This window comes from Macaca fascicularis, chromosome 19 (genome assembly GCF_037993035.2).
Source record: "Macaca fascicularis isolate 582-1 chromosome 19, T2T-MFA8v1.1".
Classification (NCBI taxonomy): Eukaryota; Metazoa; Chordata; class Mammalia; order Primates; family Cercopithecidae; genus Macaca; species Macaca fascicularis.
The window spans coordinates 60,623,078-60,639,042 of record NC_088393.1 but is presented as its reverse complement, the minus strand read 5'-3'; the positions used below and the strand labels follow the sequence as shown (position 1 = coordinate 60,639,042).

Below are 15,965 nucleotides of genomic sequence, written 5' to 3'. Positions count from 1 at the left end.
ATTTGTATTTTATTTTAGAGTCTTATTCTGTTACTCAAACTGGAGTGCAGTGGTGTAATTTCAGCTCACTGCAACCTTCACATCCCAGGTTCAAGTGATCCTCCAACCTCAGCCTTCTGAGTAGCTGGGATTACAGATGCCCACCAAGCCCAGCTACTTTTGTATTTTTAGTAGAGATGAGGTTTCACCACATTGGCCAGGATGGTTTCGAACTCCTGACCTCAGTTAATCCACCCACCTCGGCCTTCCAGAGTGCTAGTATTATAGGCTTGAGCCATTGCACCTGGCCCAATTTTTGTATTTTTAGTAGACACAGGATTTCACCATGTTTACCAGGCTGTTCTCGAACTCCTGAGTTCCAGTGATGCTTCCACCTCAGCTTCCTAAGTAGCTGGGATGACAGAAACACAGACGTGCACCACCGTACCTGGCTAAGTATTTGTATTTTTGGTAGCGATGGGATTTCACCATGTTGCCCAGGCCGGTCTCAAACTTCTGAGCTCAAGCAGTGTACCCACCTATGTCTCCCAGAGTGCTGGGATGACAGGCGTGAGTCACCACATCCAGCCTCTGCATGGGGTTTGGTCAGGGCTGGGTCTGTGCTCTGAAGGGGAGCTCATTCCAACCCAGCTCCCCACTGCTGCAGCGTGTGTAGGGGCTTCTCCAGAAGGGGAGTGGGAGTTTCCTATAGGGGTTTATCATCCCTGGTGTGGTGGGCAGCAGGGGGGACCGTACTTCCTCAGACTGAGGTCTCCTTTGTTTGTGTCATTGTGTTACAGGGAGGGGGTGTGTTGATTTTGAGCAATAAACAGCATATTTTTAACATTCAGGATTGATTTCTAAAGACTCTTGGTACGTGAGGAAGAAACCCTGAGGAAGAAACCTGGAAAAGGAAGAGGAAAGCAAAGGAGTCAGGGATGGCTCTTCCTCAGGTGAGATGATATTCTCGGTGGATTGTTCTGTCTCCTTCCTTTCAGAAACCCTGGGCCTTGGAGTTGGGAATCTTCTCTGAGTCTGAAACGTCCTGCCTGACAGGTTTGCTCGCACTCACCCGTGCCTTCCCTCAGTCCCTCTCATCTCGCTTGGATTCCATCTCTCATGACCCAGTGACATGAAGTTGGGAAGAGGCTGCACTGGGCATGGGCCTGGGAAGGGCTCACACCAGACATGGATGGAGATGGGGTGAGGGTCCCGTGGTGTGAGTGCTGTTGGGCAGCAGGGATTGTTCAGGGGCCACATCTGGATGCACTGTCAGCTCTCTGTGGACGAAGATTAGAGCAGCTGCCAATGGAAGTCACGTATTAATGTGCACAGAGAACATGGTAAATTCTAGAAAAGAAGACCAATAAGGGGAAATGTTTTCTGCCTGATTTTAAACTACATTTTTAGGTAATTGAGTGAGCCTGACCAACTTGGAGAAACCCTGTCTCTAGTAAAAATACAAAATTAGCCAGGCATGGTGGCATGTGCCTGCAATCACAGCTACTCAGGAGGCTGAGGCAGAAGAATCACTTGAAATCGAGAGGCGGAGGTTGCAGTGACCTGAGATTGCACCATTGCACTCCAGCCCAGGCAACAAGAGCAAAACTCTGTCTTAAATAAATAAATAAATAAAATGGAAATGAATGATACATGAATGATTCCATCATCATGTTAAGAATATAGAATCAACATAAATAATAGCAGGAGATTCATTAAACTATTCTTAGCACATTACGCTTATGGAGACAGTGGTGTTACTATGGAGAGACTTGTGAAGCAGGCTTTTGGTAAAAATGGTTATATTTTTTCTCAAATATGGGAGCAGTACTTATTTTTTTTTTATTCTAGAGGATAAAGCCATACTCTCATTCCACCTATTATTATTTTTGTTATTTGTTTCCGAAACAGAGTCTTGCTCTGTCACCCAGGCTGGAGTGCAGTGGCATGATCTTGGCTTACTGCAACCTCTGCCTCCTGGGTTCAAACGATTCTCCATCCTCCAGGCCAGGCAGTTGAAAGGGTGATTGCTTCCTCTAGGAAGCGGCGTTTCCTGTCTTCTTAGATCTGACAAGATTCCCCCCTGCCCCCAACTGCCAAAGTATCCTTTTCCAGCAAGATGAGATTCTTCTTCAGTTAAACAAAACTTGCTACTTTTTGTATATTTAAAACCTATATATTTGTGTACATATGTATACACGTGCATACATATGTATACATATATGTATACACGTGCATACATATGTATACATATATGTATACACATGTGTACATATGTATACCTACATGTATGCACGTGTGTATGTGTACACATGTATACGTGTGTGTGTACAAATATGTATACACGTGTGTGCATGTATACACACGTATACATGTGTGTGTATGTATACACGTGTGTGCACGTGTGTATATGTGTGTACATATGTGTATGCACGTGTGTGTATGTGTGTACATATGTGTATACATGTGTATATGTGTATGCATATATGTATACGTGTGTATATGTGTATATATACATGTATATGTGTGTATATGTGTATGTATATATGTGTGTATATAGACATCCCCACACATATATACATACACATACATATATACACACATATGTATATATTTTGAAAATCTTTTATGGTTTGAAAATCTGGGACAAATGACAACCCTTTGTATTAACATTTAGTTTTTTGTGAATCTGTGTAGGTTTTGTTATGTAGCAGGACGAGCCGCAGACAAAACCCCTCAGACACTGAGTTGTAGAAGGAAGGGCTTTATTCAGCTGGGAGCCACGGCAAGCTATCGTCTTAAAATCTGAGCTCTCCGAGTGCACAATTTCTGTCCCTTTTAAGGGTTCACAACACTAAAGATTTCACATGAAAGGGTCGTGATTGAGCAATCTAGGGGATATGTGACAGGGGTTTCATGCACTGTGTGGTCAGAGTGAAACAGAACAGAGCAGGGAGTTTCATAATGTTCTTCAAAAAATGTAGTTGATTTTTAACTACTAGGTTTAGGCCAGGCAGGCCCAGGCCTGGTTTTGGGCCTGGTGCCGGGCCGCCTGTCTGGTTTCACTTCCTTGTTTTTTTTTCTTAAAACAGGTACTGAGTATAAAACAATGTGAGAGGGTCTCTCTTCCCTCAGTTATTTTGTGAACATTTACAAAATGGATTTTGTACTTTGAGTAATTTTGTTTTCATGTATTTTATTTTGAGATGGGGTCTCACTTTGTTGTCTAGGCTGGAGTGCCCTGGTGTGATCGTAGCTCACTGCAACCTCCACCCTCAGGGTCAAGCCATCCTCCCATCTCAGCCTTCCAAGTAATTGGAACCACAGGTGCCTGCCATCACACCTGGCTAATTTTTTATTTTTTTGAGATGGAGTTTCTGTTGCCCAGGCTGGAGTGCAGTGACGTGATCTGGGATCACTGCAACCTCTGCCTCCTGGGATCAAGCCATTCTCCTGCCTCAGCCTCCCACGTAGCTGGGATTACAGGCATGTGTCACTGTGTCTGACTGATCTTTCACTGTGGGCATTGTCATCTGTGAAGACATCACTCGTGCTTGGTCTCATCTAGATACTGAATGTCACTTGGTGTGTCCATAAAAGTTTCAAACATTTCTATAACAGAAACTCTGCGTTGATTTTTTAATTTATTTCTTGTATTTTTTACAAACATAAGAAATTCATACTGACAGGGTGTCTTGACCTCTTCAAAAAGTATAATAAAGACATCATGTGAGGCCAGGTGTGGTGGCTCATGCCTGTAATCCCAGCACTTTGGGAGGCTGAAGCAGGCGGATCACAAGGTCAGGAGATCGAGACCATCCTGGCTAACTGGTGAAAACCTGTCTCTACTAAAAATACAAAAAAAATTAGCAGGGTGTGGTGGCGGGCACCAGTAGTACCAGCTACTTGGAAGGCTGAGGGAGGAGAAGGGCGTGAATCCGGGAGGTGGAGCTTGCAGTGAGCCAAGATCATGCCACTGCACTCCAGCCTGGGCGACAGAGTGAGACTCCATCTCAAAAAAAATAAAAAGAAAAAAAAAAGACGTCATGTGGTGAAAAATCCCTTACTTGGATTTGTCAGAACATTCACTACAATTAAATCCACCCTTTCCCCTCTCTCCTCTTCTCATTTTCTGTAAAGATAAGAACTCCTCCCATAACCATTTGGTTAAAATATGTTTTCATTTCAGGGTCTATTGACATTCAGGGATGTGGCCATAGAATTCTCTCAGGAGGAGTGGAAATGCCTGGACCCTGCTCAGAGGACTCTATACAGAGATGTGATGCTGGAGAATTATAGGAACCTGGTCTCCCTGGGTGAGTTTAACTTCCCTCCTGGGGATGTGCCCTTGTGAATCTTTGCATTTTCTCTTGTTTCTCTTGGGTGCCACATCCTTGCTTGACTCAAATGGAAGCCATATTGATTTTGAAATGAAAAGCTTCATGATGTAGCATCTGGACTTTCACTGTCCCCTTTGTTTAGACGTTCTGCTTTCTTCATGATACCTCAGTGGGGGCTTCAGGACTAAAGTAGGCATAAAACTTTACAGCAGGCTGGGTATGGTGGCTCATGTCTGTCATCCTGGCATCTTGGGAGACTGAGGCGTGTGGATCACTTTAGATCAGGAGTTCGAGACCAGCCTGGCAAATATGGAGAAACTCAGTCTCTACTAAAAATACAAAAATTAGCTGGACGTGTGGGTGCACACCTGTAATCCCAGCTCCTAGAAAGGCTGAGGGAAGAGAATAACTCAAACCTAGGAGGCGAAGGTTCTAGTGAGCTGACAACACACCACTGCACTCCAGCGTGGGTGACAGAGCAAGACTCTGTCTCAAAAAGCAAAAATAAAACCTTTTGGCAGACTTTAAACATCTCCAGTTCCCTGTTTGCTTCTCTTGTGCTTTCAATTCAGTAGTTCTTGGAAGAGAGCTCCATGTCCACATATTACACATTACAACGTTCCCCAAGCATTCAGAAGGAGGCAGTCAGTGGAGCAATTAGTGAAATATTCCTGGATTCATCTGTAATGTCTTCCTTCCTACAGAAACGTAGGGCTGGGACTCTAGAAAAGCTCCAGCACGTCATGTTCCTTTCTTTTTATAAGCAGGAGTCTCTTTCTGACCTGCTGTCTCCATGTTGGAGCAAGAGAAAGAGCCCTGGACGGTGGAGAGTGAAGTGAAAATAGCAACAAAATCCAGCTGGGAGGGAATGTATTACAGGTGTAAAGGCAGGTAAGCCCTGCCTGCTCAGATGGGCAGAGTGGAAGTTCCACCTTCCAATAGTATGTGGAGAAACTCTGCAAGTGGGAGAATTCTATGGGAAAATAAAAGTTTAAATCCTGAGATCTTTGAAAGGACGTCTTTCTTTGCCCTTGCTTATCTCTCCGCTCTTTCTTTTCTTATGACAGAGTTTCACTCTGTCGCTCAGTCTACAGTGCAGTGGTGTAATCTTGGCTAACTGCAGCCTCCGCCTTTCAGGCTCACAGGATTCTTGTGCCCCAGCTTTCTGGGTAGTGGGACTGCAAGCACTCACCACCATGCCCAGCTAACTTTGTGTTTTTAGTAGAGATGGGGTTTCACCATGTTGGCCAGGCCGGTCTCAAACTCCTGATCTCAAGTGATCCACCTGTGTCGGCTTCCCAAAGGGCTGGGATTACAGGCGTGAGCTGCCATGCCCAACCATTGTTATTATTGTAGATAGTTTTGTCTTTTAGTTCTTAGTAAACATGTAAGTGGTTGAAGCATGATTCCAGGGTGAATATAACAACCACGTTAGTGTCCATTCCTTTCAGTATGCAGAAGTGAAGTGTGTTGTATAGATATTTGGGCCAAGGTTATTGTTGCAGGTATGTTAAACATCTTAAACTTATAGTATAATAATGAAACTTAAAATTTCTGTAACCTGGTCGGGTGCAGTGGCTCACGCCTCTAATCCCAGCACTTTGAGAGGCCGAGGGGGGTGGATCACCTGAGGTAAGTTTACAACCAGCCTGGTTAACATGGTGAAACTTCATCTGTACTATAATTACAAAATGTAGCCAGGCACAGTGGTGGGCAGCTGTAATTCCAACTACTCAGGAGGCTGATCCAGGAGAGTCACTTGAACCCGGGAGGTAGAGGTTGCAGTGAACCGGGATCGCACCATTGCACTCCAGCCTGAGCCTCCGTCTCAAAAAAAAAAAAAAAAAATCCATAATCTGCAAAAACTACTTCTCCAAGAGAACTTTTTTATTTGTCAGAATTATTTCTGTGTATGTTCCATTTTCATTAACATATTTTTACAGTGTTTTTTCATGACTTTTAATTTTAAATAACAAAAAAAGTTTAGTTATGAAGAAAAGGTACACATATGCAAGTTTCTGTATCTGTCCATTTGGTAATTTATGTATTTATGAGACATAGTTTTGCTGTCATCACTTAGGCTGAAATTCAATGCTGCGGTCTCGGCTCACTACAACCTCCGTCTCCGGGTTCAAGCAATTCTCCTCCCTCAGCCTCCCGACTACCTGGGATTACAGGCATGAGTCACCATGCCCAGCTAATTTTGTATTTTTAGTAGAGATAGGGTTTCTCCTCGTAGGTTAGGGTGGTCTTGAACTCCCAACCTCAGGTGATCTGCCTGGCTCGTCCTTCAAAAGTGCTGGGATTACAGGCATGAACCACCATGCCCGGCCTATCTGTTTTTTTATTTACCTTTACTGGAAAACTTTGTATGTGCTTGTGGGTTGCAGTTACTGTTTAGCCTTCTTTCATTTTTTTTTTTTGTTTTGTTTTGTTTTCTTTGAGACAGTCTCAGTCTGTCACCCAGGCTAAAGTGCAGTGGTGTGATCTCGGCTCACTGCAACTTCCAACTCCCAGTTTCAAGCGATTCTCCTGCCTCAGCCCCCCAAGTAGCTGGGACTACAGGTGACTGCCAACACACTGGGCTAATTTTTTGTGTTTTTTAGTAGAGATGGGGTTTCAGCTTGTTAGCCAGGATTGTCTCAATCTCCTGACCACGTGATCCTCCTGCCTCAGCCTCTCAAAATGCTGGGATTACTGGCATGAGCCACCGTGCCCAGCCTGCCTCAATGTTTTTAAAACATGGTATTACTGGCTGGGCCCGGTGGCTCACGCTTGTAATCCCAGCACTTTGGGAGGCCGAGCGGGGCGGATCACTAGGTCAAGAGATCGACACCATCCTGGCTACCACGGTGAAACCCCGTCTCTACTAAAAATACCAAAAATTAGCCAGGCATGGTGGCAGGCGCCTGTAGTCCCAGCTAATCTGGAGGCTGAGGCAGGAGAATGGCATGAGCCCGGGAGGCGTCGGAGCTTGCAGTGAGCTGAGATGACGCCACTGCACTCCAGCCTGGGTGACCCGAGACGCCGTCTTTAAAAAATAAAAAAAAATAAAATAAAATGTGTTATTGCTATTAGATGGTTTCAAGTATTGCAAGTTTTACAGTACAGACTCTAAACTTCCTTTGTTTCATTAGATTTGTCAGGCTTCGGTGATATTGATGATGAGATGCTCTTTTTCCTGTCTGTCATTTCACTGTCTTGTTAGAAATAGCTTAGACTGGCCAGCTGGGGTGGCTCACTCCTCTAATCCTAGCACTTTCAGAACCCAAGGTGGGCAGATTGCTTGAGGTCTGGAGCTTGAGACCAGTCTGGACAACATGGTGAAACCTCGAATCTACTAAATGTCAAAAATAGGCCAGATGCAGTTGCTCACACCCATAATTCCAGCACTTTGGGAGGCTGAGACAGGCCAATCACTTGAGGTCAGTAGTTCGAGACAAGCGTGGCCAACATGGTGAAATTCCATCTCTACTAAAAATACAAAAGTTAGCTCTTCATGGTGGTGCGCACCTGTAATCCCAGTTACCTGGGAGGCTGAGGCAGGAGAATCACTTGAACCCAGGAGGTGGAGGTTGCAGTGAGCCAAGATCACGCCACCGCACTCCAGCCTGAGTGACAGAGTGAGACTCTGGGCTGAGGAGGGAGAATCACTTGGGGTAGGATAATGGTGCCACTACACTCCAGCCTGGGTGATAGAGCATGACTGAGTCTCAAAAACAAAGAAAAAAGGAAATAGCTGAAACTGGGAGGCTTAAGATACAGAAATTTATTTCTCATGAATTTGGAAAGCAAGAAATCCAAGAGCAAGGTGCCAGCCACATTGTTTCCTGGTGAGAGCCTTCTTCACGGTTTAACTTGGCCATCTTCCTGCCGTCTCCTGATATGGTGGAAAGAGGAACAGGAAATGAGCTCTTTAATGTTTCTTTATAAATGCACTGTTAGTATTCACCGGTAGTTAACACCCATGGCTCAATTCTCTCAAAGTCCCTGTCTGCAGGAACATCCTATTAGAGAATGCCAAATCTACCAAAGCTTCTTTAAGGAGAGTCGTTATTTATTTTATTTTATTTTTTTGAGATGGAGTCTCATTCTCTCGCCCAGGCTGGAGTGCAGTAGCATGATCTCGGCTCACTGCAACCTCAGCCTCCCAGATACAAATGATTCCTGCTTCAGCCTCCCAAGTAGCTGGGGTTAAAGGCACCCACCACCAAGCACAGCTAATTTTTTTGTAATTTTAGTAGAGATGGGGTTTCACCATGTTGTCCAGGCTGGTCTCGAACTTATGACCTCATGATCTGCCTGCGTCAGCCTCCAAAAGTGCTATGATTACGGGCATGCACCACTGCACCTGGCCGTTACTCAATTCTTTTTTTTTTTTTTTTGAGACGAAGTCTCTCTCTGGTCCCCCAGGCTGGAATGCGGTGGCACAATCTAGGCTCACTGCTGCAACCTCTGCCTCCCAGTGCCAAGTGATTCTTCTGCCTCAGCTCTTCGGAGTAACTGGGATTACAGGCATCTGCCACCATGCCCGGCTAATTTTTGTATTTTTAGTTGAGATGGGGTTTCACCATGTTGGCCAGGCTGTTCTAGAACTCCTGACCTTGGGTGATCCACCCACCTTGGACTCCCAAAGTCCTGGGATTACAGGCATGAGCCACCATGCCCAGCCATAGTCAATTCTTATTCCTTATAATGCTGTGTATTTTCTTGACCTCATGTATTAGAAGGTAGTGATCTTAACATGTATTTCAGCTCTTATGTTGTGTACTGGTCGTAAGAACAAGTTGTGGCTTTTTTCTTTTTGTTTTTGTTTTTTTTTTTAAGACGAAGTCTTACTCTGTCACCCAGGCTGGAGTGCAGTGGTGCGATCTCGGCTCACTGCAAGCTCTGTCCCCCGGGGTTCACACCATTCTCCTGCCTCAGCCTCCTGAGTAGCTGGGACTACAGGCGCCCGCCACCACGCCTGACTAATTTTTTGTATTTTTAGTAGAGAGAGTTTCACTGTGTTAGCCAGGCTGGTATCGATCTCCTGACCTCGTGATCTGCCCGCCTCGACCTCCCAAAGTGCTGGGATTACAGGCATGAGCCACCGTGCCCCGCCGGCTTTTTTTCTTAAGAGGGAATTGTTTAAAATTCTGTAGGCTGTATAAATCTACTTATTAGTTTCTTGCTTGTTTTATCGAGGGTTACAATATTTTATTATTGATTTTTATGACTTTACATGTGAGTTTTCAGTACGTGGTATGCAATATAACTGATACATTCCACTCATTAATGTGAAAAGTGCCTCCAGGTGCAGTGGCTCATGCCTGTAATCCTGGGATTTAGGAGGCCAAGACATGTGGGTCACCTGAAGTCAGGAGTTTGAGACCATCCTGGCCTACGTGGTGAAACCCCATCTCTACTAAACATATAAAAATTAGCTGGGCATGGTGGGGCATGCTTGTAATCCCAGCTACTCAGGAGGCTGAGGCAGGAGAATTGCTTGAACCCTGGAGGTTGAGGTTGTAGTGAGCCCAGATTGTGCCATTGCACTCCAACTTGGGTGACAGAGCGAGACTCCATCTCAAAACAATAAAAATATGAAAACTGTTTTAAGAAGTCACAGAGTACCTGTTCCACGTGGATATAGTTAATTTTGTAACAGTTATTCAGAAAAATATGGTATTAACGTTTTCTTTTTTTTTTTTTGAGATGGAGTCTCACTTTGTTGCTCAGGCTGGAGTGCAGTGGAATGATTTCAGCTCACCACAGTCTTCGCCTCCCAGATTCAAGCAATTCTCCTGCCTCAGCCTCCCAAGTAACTGGGATTACAGGTGCCCGTGACCACGCCCGGCTACTTTTTGTATTTTTAGTAGAGATGGGGTTTTACCATGGTGGCCAGGCTGGTTGTACTCCTAATCTGAGGAGATCCACCTGCCTTGGCCTCCCAAAATAGTGGGATTACTGGCGTGAGCCCCCACGCCCTGTTTTTTTTTTTTTTTTTTACTCGAAGTCTCACTTTGTCACCCAGGCTGGGGTGCAGTGGTGCGATGTTGGCTCACTGCAACCTTTGCCTCTTGGCTAAAAGTGATTCTTGTATCTCAGACTCCCGAGTAGCTGGGACTACAGGCACGGGCGACAGCACCTGGCTAATTTTTGTAATCTTTTGTTGTCTTCTCAGTGCTATGATTGTTTGATAATAAGAATTTCCATTGATTTTGATTATCCTTACAAGAGCTTGTTGTGGATTATTTACCAATATAATACATTGTCCAGTCCTTTAGCATTTATTTCTATACAATAAATATGCTGTAAATATGAAGAATATATATTTTTCTTCTTCTTGTGACAGTGATAAAATTTTTGCAAACTATGACACACTTTAGGGTCACAGTGGACAAACATTTCTTACTTTATTTGTGCCCTATCAGTGTTTTGTCATGATACTGGAAATAGAATTCCATAGAAATGATTTGAAGGACATGTAATCACCCTTCATTTATTAAAGAATATTCCTCCTTTTGTGTTCCTAAACTTTGAAGCTCATGTTTGGGAAGTTAAAAATAAGTGTTGTTTTTGGTGTCGTATTTACACATTTCAGTATTATATACCATCTGTACTTAATTGGAAACCTATTGGTGTTTATATTTTGTAGCTATCTCTTCCAAATGCAGGATGAAGAAGTTCTCTTCAACAGGGCAAGGCAATACAGAAGTGATCCACACAGGGACATTGCAAAGACAAGCAAGTCATCACATTGGAGAAAGTTACTTCCAGGAAATTGAGAAAGATATTCATGATTTTGTGTTTCAGTGGCAAGAAGATGAAACAAATGTCCATGAAGTATCCATGACAGAAATAAAAATGTTGACAGGTAGTACAGACAAATATGATCAAAGGCATGCTGGAAACAAGCCTATTAAAGATCAGCTTAGATCAAGCTTTCATTTGCATCTGCCTAAACTGCACATATCTCAGCCCAAAGGGAAAATTGATAATCAAGTGGAGAAGTCTATCAACAATGCCTCCTCAGTTCCAACAGCCCAAAGAATTTCTTGTAGGCCCAAAACCCATGTTTCTAATAACTATGGGAATAATTTCTCCCATTCTTCATTACTCACACAAAACCAGGATGTACACATGAAAGTAAAATCTTTTCAATGTAATGAGAATGGCAAATCCTTTAATTGTAGCTCACTCTTTAAAAAACATCAGATAATCCATTTAGAAGAGAAACAATATAAATGTGACGTATGTGGCAAGATCTTTAATCAGAGGCGATACCTTGCACGCCACTGTAGATGTCACACTGGAGAGAAACCTTACAAGTGTAATAAATGTGGCAAGTTTTTTAGTAAAAAAGCACACTTTGCATGTCATTATAGACTTCATACTGGAGAAAAACCTTACAAGTGTAATGAGTGTGGTAAGAGGTTTGGCGGCAATTCAGCCCTCTTAGTTCACAAGACAATTCATACTGGAGAGAAACCTTACAAGTGTAATGAGTGTGGCAAGGTTTTTAATCAACAATCAAACCTTGCACGTCATCATAGGCTTCATACTGGAGAGAAACCTTACAAATGTAAAGAATGTGACAAAGTTTTCAGTCGCAAATCACACCTTGAAAGACATAGGAGAATTCACACTGGTGAGAAACCATACAAATGTAAGATTTGTGACAAGGCTTTCAGACATTATTCATACCTGTCACAACATACTGTAATTCACATTGGAGAGAAATCTTACAAGTGTAATGACTGTGGCAAGATGTTTGGTGACAATTCAGCCCTCTTAGTTCACAAGACAATTCATACTGGAGAGAAACCTTACAAGTGTAATGAATGTGGCAAGGTTTTTAATCAACAATCAAACCTTGCACGTCATCATAGGCTTCATACTGGAGAGAAACCTCACAAATGTAAAGAATGTGACAAAGTTTTCAGTCGCAAATCACACCTTGAAAGACATAGGAGAATTCACACTGGAGAGAAACCATACAAATGTAAGATTTGTGACAAGGCTTTCAGACGTGATTCACACCTAGCACAACATATTGTAATTCACACTGGAGAGAAACCTTACAAGTGTAATGAGTGTGGCAAGACCTTCGTTCAAAATTCATCTCTTGTAATGCATAAGGTCATTCATACTGGAGAGAAACGTTACAAGTGTAATGAATGTGGCAAAAGCTTTAATCACAAATCAAGTCTTGCATATCATCATAGACTTCATACTGGAGAGAAACCTTACAAGTGTAATGATTGTGGCAAGGTTTTTAGGACACAGTCACAACTTGCATGTCATCATAGACTTCATACTGGAGAGAAGCCTTACAAATGTGAAGAATGTGACAAAGTTTTCAATTTCAAATCACGCCTTGAAATACATAGGAGGATTCATACTGGAGAGAAACCATACAAATGTAGGGTTTGTGACAAGGCTTTTGGGAGTGATTCATACCTTGCACAACATCAGAGAGTTCATACTGGAGAGAAACCGTACAAATGTAAGGTTTGTGACAAGGCTTTCAGGTGTTATTCACACCTGGCACAACATACTAGAATTCATACTGGAGAGAAACCTTACAAGTGTAATGAGTGTGGCAAAGCCTTTAGTGCGCAGTCAACACTTATTCACCATCAGGCAATCCATGGCATAGGGAAACTTTACTAAAGTAATGATTGTCACAAAGTCTTCAGTAATACTACAACCATTGTAAATCATTGGAGAATCCATAATGAAGAGAGATCTTAAAAGTGTAGTAAATGTGGCAAATTCTTCAGACATCATTCATACACTGCAGTTCATCGGCGAACTCATACTGGAGAGAAACCTTACAAATGTCATGATTGAGGCAGGGTCTTCAGTCAAGCTTCATCCTATGCAAAACATAGGAGAATTCATATAGGAGAGAAACCTCACAAGTGTGATGATTGTGGCAAAGCCTTTACTTCAAGTTCACACCTCATTAGACATCAGGGAATCCATAATGGACAGAAATCTTACAAATGTCATCAGTGTGGCAAGGTCTTCAGTCTGAGGTCACCTGTTGCAAAATATCAGAAAATTTATTTTTGAGATAATAGTTCCAAATGCAATGAGTATAGTAAACCATCAAGCATTAATTGAATTAGAGTCAATTCAGCATTGACTCGAGTTTGAGCTGACTTAACATTGAGTTCAAGCATTAATTGACATTTAACTGTTTATGTTAAGAGGATTAGGCTGAGTGTGGTGGCTCTCACCTGTAATGCCAGGACTTTGGGAGGCCAAAGTGGGTAGATCTCTTAAGGTCAGGAGTTTGAGACTAGTGTGGCCAACAGATGTGAGCCACTTTTCCAGCCTGTTTTTTGTTTAACAAAAACTGATAGGGATTTTGTGTGTGTGTGTGTGAGCAATAAAGCATTTTAATCACCTGGGTGCAGGTGGGCTGAGTTTGAAAAGAGAGTCAGTGAAGGGAGATGGGGTGGAGCCATTTTATAAGATTTGGGTAGGTAGTGGAAAATTATAATCAAAGGGGGTTGTTCTCTGGCTGGCAGGGGTGGGGGTCACAAGGTGCTCAGTGGAGGAGCTTTTGAGCCAGGGTGAGCCAGGAGAAGGAATTTCACAAGGTAATGTTATCAGTTAAGGCAGGAACAGGCCATTTTCACTTTTGTGGTGCAAGGTCAACTGATAGGCATTTTTATGGGTATTGTGTTAAATCTAAATCACATTGGGTTATATAATTATTTAACAATATTAATTTTTCAAAACTATCAATATGGGTTGTATCTATGTTTTTAACCATTTTGATCAACATTTGTAGATTTCAAGGTACAAACTTCTCGGCTTTGTACGTTTATTCGTATTTCTTTAAGTTCTCTATCAAATGGAAGTGTTTAAATTTTCTTTTAAAATTGCTTATTGTTAATGTATGGAAATTCAAGTAATTTTTGGTGCTGATATTGTGCAAATCCACTGAATTTATTTAGTACCAGTAATATTTTGGTTGACTCATTGTAATTTTCTACACAGAATATCATGTCATCTACAAACAAATATAAATTTCTTTCTTTCTGATTTTGATGAGTTTTCTTTCTTTTGCTATTTAATTGCTCTGGCTAAGAGAGACAGTTTTGTGCGTGTGTGGTTTTTTTTTTTTTTTTTTTGAGACCGAGTCTCACTGTCGCCGAGGCTGGAGTGCAGTGGGACAATCTTGGCTCACTGCAAACTCCACCTCCCAGGTTTACGCCATTCTCCTGCCTCAGCCTCCCGAGTAGCTGGGACTACAGGCGCCTGCCACCACACTGGGCTAATTTTTTGTTTTTTTAGTAGAGACGGGGTTTCACCGTGTTAGCCAGGGTGGGGCAGACAGTATTTATTGAATAGAAGGAGTGACAGCATTCTTGAATTATGTGAGATGCTATAGGAAAAGCATTCCATTTTCTGTGCTTGGTTATTTCCATTGTTGAGGTAGATTGCCTTCTCTATCTATTTTGTTTAGGATTTCTATGATGACTGGATGTTGAATTTTGTGAAATGCTTTTTCTCCATCTACTGAGGTGATGTGGTTTTCATCTTTCATTCTCTTCAAGTGGTATATCACATTGATTTGCTTGAATATGTTGAACCATCCTTGCATCCCAGAAGTAAGTGGCACTTGCATATCTACAATCCTTTTATATATCCTTTTGAATACACTTTTCTAGTACAAGGGTTCTTCAAGAAGCTCATGGAAAAATACATATTATGAGAAAATTGTGCATGAATTTCACACTTTTTGGACCAAAATAAACTGGTACAAATCTGTTATAGCTTGTCTGAACAGGCTGTAGTTTGAGGCACTCAGAAGGATAAGACATGAGTTTGAAAAGAGACTCTATCAAAGCAATATCAATTCTGCTAAACTTGAAATAAGAAGAAACATCAAATTTACAATGAGACCAGATGCAGTGGCTGAGGCCTGTAATCCCAGAACTTTCAGTGACTGAGACAGGTGGATCACGTAAGCTCAGGTATTCAAGACCAGCCTGGGCAATGACGGAGCAAGATACTATCTCAAAAAAAAAGAATACTTGTGGGAAAGTTTGGGTAGAGAAATAATATCATTGATGCTTTATGAACAGGTTATGGGGACAATGCCCAAAAAAACAGTTTGTAAATGGATAACTCATTTTGAATTGGGACAAGAGAGTGTTGAAGGTGATGCAGGGAGCAGCAGGCAGATCACATCAGTTTCACAGGAAAAAAAAAAATCTTGTTCATGCCGCAGTGAAGAGGACTGACAGCTAACAGCAGAAACAATAGAGTTCGAGAACAGTCTGGTTAACATGGTGAAATCCTGTCTCTACTAAAAATATAAAAATTAGCTGGCATTGTAGCAGGACGAGCCGCTGACAAAACCTCTCAGACACCAAGTTGTAGAAGGAAGGGCTTTATGCAGCTGGGAGCATCGGCAAGCTACTGCCTTAAAATCCGAGCTCCCCGAGTGCACAATTTCTGTGCTTTTTAAGGGCTCACAACACTAAAGATTTCATATGAAAGCGTCGTGATTGATTTGGCAAGCAGGGGGTATGTGACAGGGGCTGCGTGCACCGGTGGTCAGAGAGAAACAGAACAGGGCGGGGAGTTTTACAGTGTTCTATACAATGTCTGGAATCTATGAATAACATGGGTTGCTAA

General features: G+C 42.5%; 2 protein-coding genes across 4 annotated transcripts in view; both read left to right on the top strand.

Moving 5' to 3' along the window:
* LOC102131854 (uncharacterized) overlaps positions 1-14,363 on the top strand; it is a 104,328-nt gene extending 89,965 nt beyond the window's left edge. The window contains exons 4-6 of one of the 3 annotated variants that reach the window (XM_074024496.1): positions 19-932; positions 4,169-4,295; positions 11,002-14,363. In XM_074024496.1, coding sequence (XP_073880597.1) covers positions 918-932; positions 4,169-4,295; positions 11,002-12,977 — 2,118 coding nt within the window. In that variant the 5' untranslated portion in view covers positions 19-917 and the 3' untranslated portion in view covers positions 12,978-14,363. Of the gene's footprint in view, positions 1-18; positions 933-4,168; positions 4,296-10,959 lie in introns of all 3 variants that reach the window. The other 2 variants (XM_074024494.1, XM_074024495.1) reach the window with 2 other exon arrangements.
* ZNF320 (zinc finger protein 320) overlaps positions 4,187-15,965 on the top strand; it is a 34,675-nt gene continuing 22,896 nt past the window's right edge. The window contains exon 1 of the mRNA XM_065535876.2: positions 4,187-4,295. The gene's annotated coding sequence lies outside the window, so the exon portion shown is untranslated. The remainder of the gene's footprint in view (positions 4,296-15,965) is intronic.